General features: G+C 39.2%; 1 protein-coding gene across 1 annotated transcript in view; it reads right to left on the bottom strand.

Moving 5' to 3' along the window:
- Positions 1-3,934, bottom strand: part of LOC101612240 (G2/mitotic-specific cyclin-B3-like) — a 28,034-nt gene extending 24,100 nt beyond the window's left edge. The window contains exons 1-3 of the mRNA XM_045139866.1: positions 3,836-3,934; positions 2,498-2,584; positions 532-662 (exon numbers count right to left, since the gene is read on the bottom strand). Of these exons, the coding sequence (XP_044995801.1) occupies positions 532-662; positions 2,498-2,584; positions 3,836-3,934 (317 nt within the window). The remainder of the gene's footprint in view (positions 1-531; positions 663-2,497; positions 2,585-3,835) is intronic.
- Between the last annotated feature and the right edge of the window lie 10,211 nt (positions 3,935-14,145).

Here is a 14,145-nt window from a genome sequence, read left to right as displayed (position 1 = left end):
ATGTAGTCTCAGGCAGGCCTCAAACTCACAACAATCCTCCTACCTCTGTCTAACAAGGGCTAGGGTTAAAGGCATTCACCACCATGTTTGGCTATTTTGAATATTTTTATTTATTTTACAGAGAGAGGCAAACAGAAATACACTGAGTATGGGTGCATCAAGGCCTCTTGCCACTAGAAACAAAATCCAGAAGCATACATCGCTTAGTACATCTGACTTTATGTGGGTACTAGAGAATCCAAGCCAGGCTTATTGTTCAAATATACATTTATTTATTTGATGGAGGAAGGGAGAGAGAGAGAGGAAGGGGGAGAGAGAGAGAGGAAGGGAGAGAGAGAGCATGCATGCCTTGGAGAAAAGAGACAGAAGAGAAACCTATAACTAACTCTTCAGCAACCACAGCTAGACTCACATAAGCACCCAGGTGTAATGTGGTAGTCGTCACTGTGGATCACTAAACATTATTTCTTGTTGGACAAAATGAATCCACAGACTCTGTCATCTCAAACTATCATCTGAATCATGTCTTACGTTTTTGCTTTCTTTAGATTATTTCTGTCAAACTGCAGAATCTGTGTCTTCCTTTTCATGCTCTTGAAAACATCTTTTATAGACTCTATATCATCTTTCTTCTTTGACTGGACAAGTTGACTTGGAGAAACCTACAGAAAAGCAAGGAGAAGGAGGGAATATAAGAGGATCATATATTACTCAATTAGTGGTCCTTATAAGAAAGTTGTGACCAATGTCTCCATCCTAGACAGCCTGGTTGGATGTTTGTCAAAGCAATAATCCAAACACCTCATAACAAGTATAGTACTGAGTCAATCCAGCATAGAGGAAGCCAGAGGAAAATAATTAATAGTACTAGTAAATATTGACGAAATGATAGCCATTAGAGTTCCCAAGGGGTACAGGATACAGTACTGATCTCCATGCCAGGCATACTGACTTGTTAATAACTGACAGGGTGCTTTATTAATATCACATTCCACTTTTGCTTCTTAAGATGTTCAAGGGGAAAGAGGAAATATGATTGATGACTTTGTTATCTAGATATGCCAAGAACAAATAGCTATTAAGAGTATGTCCAACAGAAGTTTCAAGAGAAAGACAATAAACAGTAAAAATCAGGCAACATCTTGACAAGGTGTTCCCAATATCAAGGAGAAGTCAGTAGACACCATGTGCCATCACATGTGACACTCTGAGGAAACCAAAGCATCACTTATACAGTATTCTAATGAAGAATGTTTCACAAAACGTTCAGACCAATAAAATATGAGGACTGCTTATAAAAAGGAGGAGTTGGGAAACAAAAAAAGAAAGAAAGAAAGAAAGAAAGAAAGAAAGAAAGAAAGAAAGAAAGAAAGAAAGAAAGAAAGAAAGAAAGAAAGAAAGAAAGGCTATGAAAATGTTCCAGATAAAAAAGCTAACAGAACAAGGCAAGTAAATGCAATGTGTGCTCTCAGTCTGAATCCATGAATGAATCCTTGAATCAGTGGGGACGAGTGGCATCAGGGGCATCATAAGGCCAACAAATAAAACTGGAATATGAATGATTGCTGGTTGTCAAGAAGGCAGTGACAGCAGCATTCATTGTAAGCTCTGTTTTTATTAAGCTGCAGAGTTTTGCAGGACCTTCTTGACCCGCCACTCATCAGTTGCTCTCATATTATTCCCTTTTCACTGTGACTTGACCCAGAGGTCAATAACACTATGTCCTCTGCCCTCATCCAGTGGCTCAAAAGTAGATTTTCATAGAGAGTAAGCTATTTCTTGTCATGCTATGTGCCTTCAAAACAAATACAAAACAACATTAGATATAAGGGGGGATTTCTATACTAGTATACAAATGTGCATACAACTCTCATTTCCCACACATATAAATTGACACATTCATCACATGTACAACTTTATTGTTTTTCTTTTTTGAGGTAGGTTCTCACTCTAGCCCAGGCTGACCTGGAATTCACTATGTAGTCTCAGGGTGGCCTTGAACTCATGGCAATCCTCCTACCTCTGCCTCCCGAGTGCTGGGATTAAAGGCATGCACCACCATGCCTGGCACATGTACAACTTTATTTGCAAGTAGAGTTCATTGCTAGTGTTGATGGGTTAATGTTAGTATTATTGTAGTAGAAGAAGTAGACTGTTGCCTAGTCAAATGCTTTATATCAACTTTTTTTTCTTTGTGATTTGAGTAGTTTAATGTTTAGAAGGAAGTTGAACCTTTGATTCTAGAAGGATTAGTGGGAAAATATCCTAGAAAGTAAGAAGGGAGATGATTTTGGTTAGAGAGGCAGGGAAGACCCAAATGGTATGTGCCAGGAAAAGAACCTCTGAAGTTTGTGTAATTGGGCCACTGAGTCCAGATAAATTCTTTTCTCAACATTCCATAGAGGGTCAGTGTCCAGTAGACTGTAAAGATCTGTCAAGGTAAAGACCATCTAAGTTTTATGCCAAACCAAAGCAAAGCAGGCAGTAGCATACTCACATTGGTGATTTCTTCAAAAGCTGATCTTGTTCTGACTGTCCTCTGAAGTGAAGATGAAAATATTTTGCCTGGGTTTTTCTCTTCCTTCTAAAACAGTAAAAGAGCAAATGAGACTATCTAATTGTGAATCCCTTAGTGAGCATTTAATAGTGTTAGTATAATTTTGATTAAAATATACATGGTGGTTAACATAGACCACACCAAGGTTAGAATAACAGTGTCAAATTATCCTAAAGTAAAAAAGTCAGAGTTTAACTATACCAGAACATTCTCTAAATTTAATACCAATTAAATATCACTTATCCAAAATGTGTAGAAGTATCTTGGATTTCAGGCTTTTATAGATTTTGAAGTATTCACTCATACATGGTGATATACCTTGAGGATGAGACCCAGGTTTATTTTAAATTCTTTTAAAAATTATTAACATATATTCATTATACAAAATAATCTCTGTTCTGCCCCTTTCTCTTCCAATCCAAATTGTGTTTCACATACACCTAATCATATTACCTGAATGTAGTTTTGCACCTTTTTAGTGTGCTTGCATTTTGAAGGCAATTCCATAGCATGCATTTAGGTATGAAATTTTCCACTTGTAAGATCAGGTATGTGCTCAACATGTTTCATACATCAAACATATCATTTTAAAACTTTCCAATTAGAAATAAGCAACCTGAGTAGGTAAAAAAGTATGATACTACTCTGCTAATACAATCTTCATATTCTATCATGAACATACTACAGCCTCCTGGCAAAATATTTAGAGCTTTTAGGAGAAAGCAAATGTATACAGCCAGGAGTGGTGGTGCATACCTTTAACCCCAGCACTCAGGAGGCTAAAATAGGAGTATCACTGTGAGTTCAAGGTCAGCCTGTGAATTCAAGGTCAGCCTGGGCTACAGCAAGACCCTACCTCCAAAAACCAAATAAAATGTACAGACATGGTCATTAATGAGAACGGCATGCTTTTGGTTTCAACGGATGCAGAATGGGCTAGAAAGATTACTCAGTGGTTAAAGTGCTTGCCCAAAAGATGGAGAAAATGGCTTTCATTTGAGCCATATAGTTATGAGGGAAAAAAAATTACCCTTTCTCCTCAATTTATTTGGAGGAATGCTGAGGCTGGAACACAGGGTCTCACACATACTAGGAGGCAAATGCTTCACCACTGATCCACATCCTCAGCCTCCAGACCTGTCTCATCTTTCTGGTATTCTTCAACTACAAGGCTTACCACTTCCTACTTTCTCATAATAATCCCAGAATACTACAAAAGATTCAGAGGTCAGAAATTTTTTCCATAATGCACTATTGGGAAAGATTGTTTGCACTAACCTTTTTGGATAGGTAATGATCACTGGAGACAATATTGCCAGACTGGTATTTTGTAGTCTCCTCTTTATTGGAGATTTTATGTGGTAGTTGTCGTGGCATCTCATACAGATTTCACAGGACTCTATGCAAGGCAGACCTACAACCAAAAAGAAATTCTTTTAAAATAAAATTCAACAGAAGTACCACAGAATTCTGAAGAAACTCTTAGGAAAAATAAGTTTCTGTATAGCATCCCTAAGAAATCATTCATTAAAGTTATGGACATTTGGGTACAAATCTCAGTTGTGTGCTGGAGAGAGAGCTAAGTGGTTAAGGCACCTGCCTACAAAGCCTGGGACCAGGTTCGATTTCCCATTTCCTACATAAGCCAGATGCACAAGGTGGCATATGGTTTGTAGTAGTAGACGCCCAGGAATGCTCATTCTCTTTCTTCCTCTCTCAATCTCTCTCTCAATCTCCCTCTCTCTCTCCTTCTCTCCCCCTTTCTCTCTTAAATAAACAAATAAATGAAATGATTTACCTCCCACAGCTTCAGTGACCTCATCCATAATATGGAAACAAATATACCTATCTCTACAGGTTGTTGTGCAAGTCCAATGAGATTTTACATTAAAAAAAAAAAACCAGCACAGGGCTGGAGAGATGGTGTAGTGGTTAAGGCGTTTACCTGCAAAGCCATAGGATCCCAGTTCAATTCTCCAGGACTCACATAAGCCAGAGGCACAAGGGGTCACATGCATCTGAAGTTTGTTTGCAGTGGCTGGAGGCCCTTGTGCACTCATTCTCTCCCTCTTTCTCTCTCTCTGCCTCTTTCTCTCAAATAATATTAAAAAACAGCACAATGGCTGGGCGTGGTGGCACACACCTTTAATCCTAGCACTCGGGAGGCAGAAGTAGAAGGATTGCCATGAGTTCGAGGTCACCCTGAGACTCCATAGTGAATTCCATGTCAGCCTGGACTAGAGTGAGACCCTACCTCAAAAAAACAAAAAAAAAAAAACAAAAAAACGATGCCTCCCTTCCTCTCTAGGTGCTGGGGTGGTGGCTTAGTCTCTAAGCTTAGGAACACTAAACACAAGCCATATAAGAGTTCGGCATTGAAAATAATCAAGTTACATGACAGCTCATATGGTAACTGTCTGGTAAAATTATTGAATTTTTGAGGGAGGTTCTTACTCTAGCTCAGGCTGACCTGGAACTTACTCTGTAGCTCCAGTCTGGCCTCAACTTCACAGCAATCCTGCTACCTCAGCTCCCCAAGTGCTGAGATTATAGGTGTGGGCCTACCATGCCTGGCCAAGTTAATGATTTTTAAATGGCATGATGTCCTAGTCACAGAAATTATGACACTGTAAAAAAGATAAGAGAATGACTGCACACATACATGTATACATGATAGGCCAGACTGTATTCAAAAGTGGCATTCAATCATACAATACATACATGCTATAATCTAATTGTGGATAAACAGTAGAAAAGTAACTTCAAAAGGTAAGAAAGAGCCCAAGGAACTAAATCATTGAAAACAATTTGTGCTAAACATTTTAGATTGGTTTTCCTTTGTTAAACACTTTACTGATAATCTCCATACACATACAAAATGTACCCTAATCATAATTCTCTTCTACCACCTTTCTTTTGTCCCTCCTCCAATGAGACACCTTTTTTCCAGCTAGGATATCTTCTATTTTGGTATTGGGTTTTAAAAATATTTTTTTAAATTTTTATTTAGTGCAGAGAGGGGGGGGAGGAGGGAGGGAGAGGGAGAGAGAGAAAGAGAAAGTCAAATACAGAAAGAGAATGGGCATGCCAAGGCTTCCAGCCACTGCAAACAAACTCCAGATGATTCTGCCACCTTCTGCATTTGGCTTACATTGATACTGGGGACTCAAACCTGGGTCCTTAGGCTTTACAGGCCAATGTCTTACATGCTAAGCCATCTCTCCAGCCCACGGTTTTTATTTTTATTTATTTTTATATTTTAGTTCTCATATTATGAAGGTCTTATGCAGATTGTTATAGCCACAGTGTTGTGCTAAGAATTTTTTTGTTGTTGGCTTTTTGAGGTAGGGTCCCACTCTAGCTCAGACTGACCTGGAATTCACTATGTATTCTCAGGGTGGCCTTGAACTCATGGCAATCCTCCTACCTCTGCCTCCCGAGTGCTGTGATTAAAGGTGTGCACCGACACACCCGGCCCTGTGCTAAGAATTTGATAGTTATTTCAGTCTTTAGAAGAGTCCTAACTAGCCAATCTCATTGTGAAACTCCATTTAACATACATTAAGGTTTTTTTAGTTTGTGAATCCTTAATAATAATTTGAACATATATATGCATCTTATAAGCAAATACATTATTAACAGTAAGCAATGCTTGACTATACAAGAGACCCTTTCAAGGGATACAGCTGCCCTTCCAGCAGTATGCATATTTAATATCTGAGTTCATTTGACAATTCATTAAACTTTTTTTTTTTTTTTTTTTGGTTTGTCAAGGTAAGGTCTTGCTCTAGCCCAGCCTGACCTGAAATTCACTATGTAGTCTCAAGGTAGCCTTGAACTCATGGTGATCCTCCTACTTCTGCCTCCCAAGTGCTGGGGTTAAAGGTGTGCGCCACCACATCTGGCCATTAAACTTCTTTTGGAAAGACTATAAAGTCAATGAAAAAACCAGTAAATAACAGCTATGAGACACAATTATAAATAAATGAAGGTATTATGCTAAAAGTATTTATTGCACAGTTTAAACTTGGTTTAATAAGTATAACAAGTGGACTGGACATCCAAATAAAATTATAAGCATGGTGTTATGTGCTAGCACTAGGAAGCCAAGACAGTTGGATCACTAGAATTTAGTTTAGTTTAGAGTTTAGGTAGTCTAGTTGAATCAGTCAGTCTAGGTTCAGTGAGAGACCCTGTCTCAAAAAGTATGTGCAGCCTGGCTCAGTGGTTAAAGTTGCTTGTTTGCAAAGATTGAAAACCCAGGCTCATTTAACTAGTAACTACGTAAGTCAGGTCCACACACTGGTGTACGCATCTGGAGTCCACTTGCAGTGGCAAGGGACCCTGATGTACCCATTCTCATTATCTTTCCTTGCAAATAAATAATTTTTAAAAAGTAAGGTGGAAATCAACTGAGGATGGCACCCAGTGTCAACCTCTGGGTTCACACACACATGGACATATGTGCATGAGTCCTCACATACACACCTCCCAACACATACACAAAAGAGTTTAACAAGGGATTAATAATGGTAGCTACAAATTAGGGACTATTTGTGTCCTTCAAAATTCACAAATGGGCATTTTAACTTATAATGTGATAGTATTAATTAAATGAGATGCTATTAGGTATTAGGAGATGGAGCCTTTGGAAGGAGATTAGGAGATGAGAGTATAGCCCTTATGATTGGGATTAATGCTCTTATAAGAGACCCCAGAGAGTTCTTATATAGCTCTCCACTACATAGAGAAACAAGAAGTCAGCCATCTATGAACCAGGAGATTATTCCTCATCAGACACCAAATAGCACACTGAACTTGGATTTTCCAGCAATAAATGTTTATTGCTTTTCCATCCAGTTGGTAAGACTTTATTATAGAACTCTGTTCTTAGGTAGTACTATGGATAGATAATGTGAAGTAGGGAAAGATGAAGGCTTCACACAACAGATAATATTTGATCTGGACAGAAATAGCAAAGAGCCCAATCTCAGAGAATAGTGTCAACATGCAGAGTTCAGGAATATTCCGCTTGTCTGGAATATGGAACATGATGAATATGTTTGAGAGCTGTCAGAATAGAGGTGAAAAATTAGGCTGGGCCAAACTCGGTAGAAGGAGAAGCAGAAAAGGCCATAGCCTGAGAGAAAACTTTATGGAAGGAGAGAGGATGATTTTGGTTTTGCTTTGGTAAGATGAATTAAATGTTTTGGAGATGAATTAAATATGTTTCAGGTGAACAAAGTCCAGTACAAGTAACTGCTTTCACATTTCCCTCAGTTAAATCTCATTTAAAATCAGAGACTAAGGGCTGGAGAAATGGCTTAGCAGTTAAGGCACTTGCCTGCAAAGCCCAGCAACCCAAGATCAATTCCCCAGGACCCACATAAAAACAGATGCAAAAAGTGGCTCATGTGTCTGGCCTTCGTTTACAGTGGCTAGAGGCTTGGTATACCAGTTGATATTCATTCATTCTCTCCCTCTCTCCCTCTCTCCCTCCCTCCCCTCCTCCCCCGTGCCTGGTGTGGTGACACAGGCCTTTAATCACAGCACCCGGGATGCAAAGGTAGGATTGCTGTGAGTTTGAGGCCAGCCTAAGTCTACATAGTTAATTTCATATCAGCATGGGCCAGAATGAGACCCTACCTCAAAAACCCCAAAAATAAATTAAGTTTTAAAATAAAAACAGAGAGTAAGCAGGGCAGATACAGTGCTTTCCAGTTTGTAGTACCAGATAATTTTAATGACTTACGACCGATATAAACTATTAGGCAACAGAGATCACCCAGCTCCTTCCATGGCTCTCAATATTCTACTAAGATGTTTTTCCTATCATACTCAAAAATGTTTGAAAAAAAATTAAGGGCTAGTGGGGGAAGATATAGAATAGGCCCAAGTTTTAGAGTCTGAGTAACTTACTAAACAGCTAAGTTAGCATGTCTGAGACTCAACTTTCTCATTTGCAAAACCACTTCACTACCAATTAAAGAGGAGTGATTCAAGTCAAATATAACTCTGTATTGCAATGCATAAATGGTAAGCACTAGATAAAAGGCACATCCTAGTTTTCTACTCTGCCCTCAAATCTACACACCCATTTTCTTTTAATTAATATTTTATTTCATTATTTGAGAGAGGGAAAATGAGGGAAGGAGGGACAGAAAAAAAGAGAGACAGTGAATATGGGCATGTGAGGGCCTCCCACCACTACAAATGAAGCCCAGACACATGTGCCACTTTGTGCATCTGGCTTTACATGGGTACTGAGGAATCAAATCTGAGCTCTCAGGCTTTGCAAACAAGTGACTTTAACCTCTGAGCAATCTTCCTAGCCCCAACACACCCATTTTTCATCTCTTTCCTCAAAACTCAGCCAAGTATCAACAAAGGGTGTAGTAATCCTAAACTATACTACATGAAAACCATTACACCACTATTATTATTCTTCCCTCATTCACATTTGTCACCAAACACTAAAGACCCATGTTGTGAAATTTTCACTCTTCATAAAGGAAAGAAGAAATGTGTGTTAACAGACTAGAAAAATCTCAGCTGATATTACAGACTAACTAATATTCAGAGAAAATAAAGCTATTCCAATGATATTCATATACCATATTCATTATCCAGTGTACTAAACACCTGCTTTGAGGTACATATATACTTACTTGGGAAAACTAATTTCCCTATTGCTGCTGATAAAGAGTGAGGAAGAACCAATACTCCCCAAAATATTATTTCATAAAAGGACACTCCTGACTTCCCACCTGGGAAACCAAGATTTACTTGGACAAGAAAATGAGAATCTTTTCCCTATGTTAGATTTTCTATCTCCCCTACTTCTAAACTAATAAATGTTTGATAGTCTGCTAGATATCCTAAGACTAGTGCTAAATACAAATAGGAGCAGCAGAGTGAAGCTGATCAAAACACCCTATAGGAAGGAGCCACAACCTCATTTTACATATACCAGCAGGTTACATACTCAAGGCACTGGAAAGAAAACACAGCATGGTGTCAACAAAAGCAGCCCTAGACTGAAAAAGATGCCTCTAGTTTAGTTCTGGTCCTGTTGGCAGCTTGCTGGGTGACACCAAGCAACCTGTGTCTCAGATTCCCCAACTAATACAATGAGGCAATGTTACCACAGCCTCCTTCATCTTCAAATGTGGTCAACATTAGCATCACCTGGGAGCTTTACCTAAAATGACTTTGCAATTAAGCAACTCCAGGTGATTTGCATGCAGTATAAAGTTTAAGAGGCACTTCTCTGAGACCCTAAGGGTAACCTTCTAGATTTTAGGTGGATCTTAGCAGAAGGCAGTGGGAAACCCAGAGTGGAAGTGGGTTGAATAAAGAGACGAGAGCCAGTTCAAATAAAAGGGATAATAAGTGATGACACAAATTTCCATCCTTCACTCTGTAGTGCAAGAGACATTCTTCAAGCAGCATACCCTGTCTTGAAAATACAACAGATCCCACAGTACTTGGGCATGAAATTGATCTTGCACACTTTCACTTGTGAAAGTCATTTTGTAAACATGCTCTGATTTAGCCATGTGTACTAGCCACTCCATCTAAAAGTTGGAACCTATTCTGATTTGCTTTTCCACCACACTCCTACATATACACACTTACTGCCCAACTTTGTACAGGGTTCTCTCTGCAGTCTGCTTGCTGATAGAAGTAGATAATGTTTTCTTGCAGGGAACTGGCATTCCTGCAACAAGGGACAGGAGTGACTACCTAGGATAAAATGGCAGGACAAAGAGCCAGACACTCCAGCTGACAGTACAAGCCCAAAGATACCTACCTCACAATAAATTTAGGACAGAACTGGAGAGGTCATGGATATCCCTCCACCAGGAAAGACTAGAGGAATGAACCGAGACTCCTACCAACCAAAGGAATCTGCCTCAACCAGGTCTGTGCTCTCTACAGCAAAGCCCAGTGTATTTTGAAAACCATAGTCACAGATGGCAGATCATAGATTGGCCCACAGGTATCAATCAGCATGCATAGCTCAGATTATCCCCTGACTCATTTTTAAATTGAACTCCTGGGCTAATGGCCTCAAAATAGTAAAACATTAATAACCCCTTGTAGAGTCCAATATTAACTGCTGCAAGCTTCAAAATGGTTTTGTAAGGGAAGCAGGGCATCAATTTTGGCCCTATCCTATGAATGAGCACTTGAAGTACAGGAACATAATCGAAGTTTTGATTAATTCTGACATAGAATTGTGCTAATGGCTATAATTTTTAATTATTTTAAATCCTAGCCTAAACAATAAATACTTCTATTATTACCATTTTACAGATGACAAAAAAGCAACTTGCTAACTGTCCAATATCATAAAGCTACATTGTGGCAGAGTAGCTGTATAAAACAGATATTCTCATTTATTTCATTTGTACATTAATTCAGTTGTTTAAATATTACTTAAACAGCACCAGCTTTGTTCTCTGAGCTAGAAAATAAATGTGTAAGAAAAATTGGCAGGCTGGAGAGATGGTTTAGCGGTTAAGGCACTTGCCTGTGAAGCCTAAGGGCTCACGTTCGACTCCCCAGGTTCCACATAAGCCAGACGCACACTGATGCAAGTGTGCAGTGTCGCACATGTGCAGGAGGGGGCGAACATGTCTGCAGCTTGATTGCAGTGGTAGGAGGCCCTGGCCTGCCAATACTCCCCTCCCCTCTTTCTCTCTCTCAAAAAAGGCCAGTCTGTTGGGCTCGCCTTAAAATAATAAAAACAAAAGAATTGGGAAAAAAATTGGCAAAAGACTTACAGATTTATAACCTGCCTTGCTTTATGAAGAGACAAAGAGAAAATGGAGATGCCAGGGATCAATCCAGAACATCCTCCTTATAAAGCAAGTCCCCTACCACTGAGTCAAATCCCCGTCTTCATTATTAACCCATTCTCCTTTTAGCCTCAACTATAAAGGTAATGATATGGTCTCAAGTCCTCTTCCTTTTATAATCTCCCTGGGTTGTCTTATCCAGATACTGGACACCAAGAATCACCTAGAAACTGGCCCTAAACTCCAGACTCATACGTACAAATGGCTATGCCAATATTCCTCTGAATGTCAAATAGACACCTCAAACTTAACAGACTCAGGATAGAATTGTTAATTATCAACCTCCTCTGCAAACCTGATCCTTCCCACATGTTCCCCATTTCAGAAATTGATAACATATAAAATTTGTTACAACTGAAAATCTAGATATTTTTTTTTCTGATTCAAAGTCCTTTCATTCACTGTATCCTCCTCCTATATAACCAACAAGTCTTGTTGATTCTACTTGAAAATAAATCTTAGATCCTTCCACTTCTCTCTGTCCTCACTTCCACCTAGTTTCTCCTTGGCCTCATTATCCAGAACCTTTAAGCTCTTTCACCCCTTTCCAATCTGACCCTTCTTCAGTATACACACAAAATCCAAGGGAAGCCTTTGCAAAAAAGAAAAATAGCATTCCCACTTTTTGCTTCAGCATTTTCAAACATAACTCAAAGTAAAATCCCAGCACCCTCATCTCAAGTTCGTTCCTACCACATCACTTCATTTCATACCACTCCCTTTCTCACTCAACTTCAGCCATAATAGACCTCTTTCAAAGCTTTGAATCTACCAAATTCCCTTTCCTTGGATACTTTGAAAATTTTATTTCTGCTAATTTTAACACTCTTCCCTTCTTTGTTCAAAATGCTAGTTTTCTAAAGGGTTACTTAGTTTAAAAATGCCCTCTGCACATGCCAGGACCTCTAGCCATTGCAAACAAACTCCAGACACATGTGCCCCTTGTGCATCTGGCTTATGTGAGTCCTGGGGAATAAAACCTGGGTCCTTTGGCTTTGCAGACAAGTGCCTTCAAAATTGCTAAGCCATCTCTCTAGCCTCCACAGACTCTTTATAGAGCACAGCCGACCAAGCCTTAACTGTATACTTCAGGCCACCAGACTATTAACAGAACACATTTCTGCTACTTGAAGCAACCAGATTTGTAATAATTCAGTTCAGCACCCCTAAAAATCAGAGAGAGAGAGAGAGAGAGAGAGAGAGAGAGAGAGGGAGAGAGACAGGCAGGCAGACAGACAGATCTCACAAGTGAGTGAGAGCACACACACCAGGGCCTCTGGCCACTGCAAACAAACTCCAGACACATGTGTCACCTTGTGCATCAGGCTTATATTTGTACTGGGGAATTGAGCCTGGGTCCTTAGGCTTTGCAGGCAAGTACCTTAACCATTAAGCCATCTCTCTAGCATACCCGCAAACTATTTTCAAACAAAAATTTTAACCTTTAAAAAAATGCCCTCCCGCTGGGCGTGGTGGCACACGCCTTTAATCCCAGCACTCGGGAGGCAGAGGTAGGAGGATTGCCGTGAGTTCAAGGCCACCCTGAGACTACAGAGTTAATTCCAGTTCAGCCTGGACAAGAGTGAGACCCTACCTCGAAAAACCAAAAAAAAAAAAAAAAAAAAAAAAGCCCTCTGCAGAAAGGTCTTTCCTGGCCGTATTATCTAAAAGAGGAATCCCCCCGCTGCTCCATTATGAAACCCCATCTCAATTGGAAAACATTTGTAAACAATAAGTAAACACATATCTTCCTATAAGAATCATCACTGTGGATAATTATGAGGCACTATAAAGGCAATGAAGTGTTGATGTGAGTCACTAAAAGCTTTTAGTCAAGAGAGTAAAAGGTATATGTATACACACATACATATATACATACATATAGGGGAAAGTGCGGGGGGAGGGTATTACCATGGGATATTTTTTATAATCATGGAAAATGTTAATAAAAATTGTGAAAAGATAAAAAAAATAAAAATAGAAAAAAAAAGCCTATTACTTGGCCGGTGATGAGCCTGAAGGAAGTAACTCCTGCTCTTGTGTGACTAAATGTATATATTATGTCCACCAAACTGCACTCTAAGCACTTTTTAATGTCTATACTCATATATTAAATCTACTGGCACTTTTGGTTAGAGAAGCTTCTCTTTTTACATGATCACTAGGGTGACTCAATAGTCACCATCATGCTGAGAAGTGACAGTTGAATGTTCAGCGCTGAGATATCTCTGTAACTACCTCCAATGCTCAGGGACTATCACAAAAGAGGTGGTAGGAATAATGTAAGAGACAAAAGAAGGGTAGAACTGCTTATAATGAAATCTTACACACGCAAAATGGCCTTGATATTCATGACCTCACAATACCTGACACTATCTACACAAAACTTCTATAATAGGAGGAAAATCTAAAGACATCAATAAAGAAGAGTGACTAATTGGAAAGAAGAAAGGATTCAATGGAGATGGATTTAGAGGGGGTAATAGGGATAAGGGAGGGAATTATCATGGTTTATTGTCTATTCTTATAAAATATGTCAATAATTTTTTTAAATTAATTTCATTTTTCCTGTTGCTTTCAAGCTCTGCATAAAGTAAAAATATTCCTAATACTTATGACTTAATAAAAGTTTCCTTTGAGCCAGGTTTGGTGGCTCATGTCTTTAATCTCAGCACTGAGGAGATAGAGATAGGAGAAGTGCTCTGAGTTCAAGGCCAGCCTAGT

Source organism: Jaculus jaculus, chromosome X, assembly GCF_020740685.1.
Source record: "Jaculus jaculus isolate mJacJac1 chromosome X, mJacJac1.mat.Y.cur, whole genome shotgun sequence".
In the NCBI taxonomy this organism is placed as follows: domain Eukaryota; kingdom Metazoa; phylum Chordata; class Mammalia; order Rodentia; family Dipodidae; genus Jaculus; species Jaculus jaculus.
This window is presented reverse-complemented; position numbering and strand designations above follow the sequence as displayed.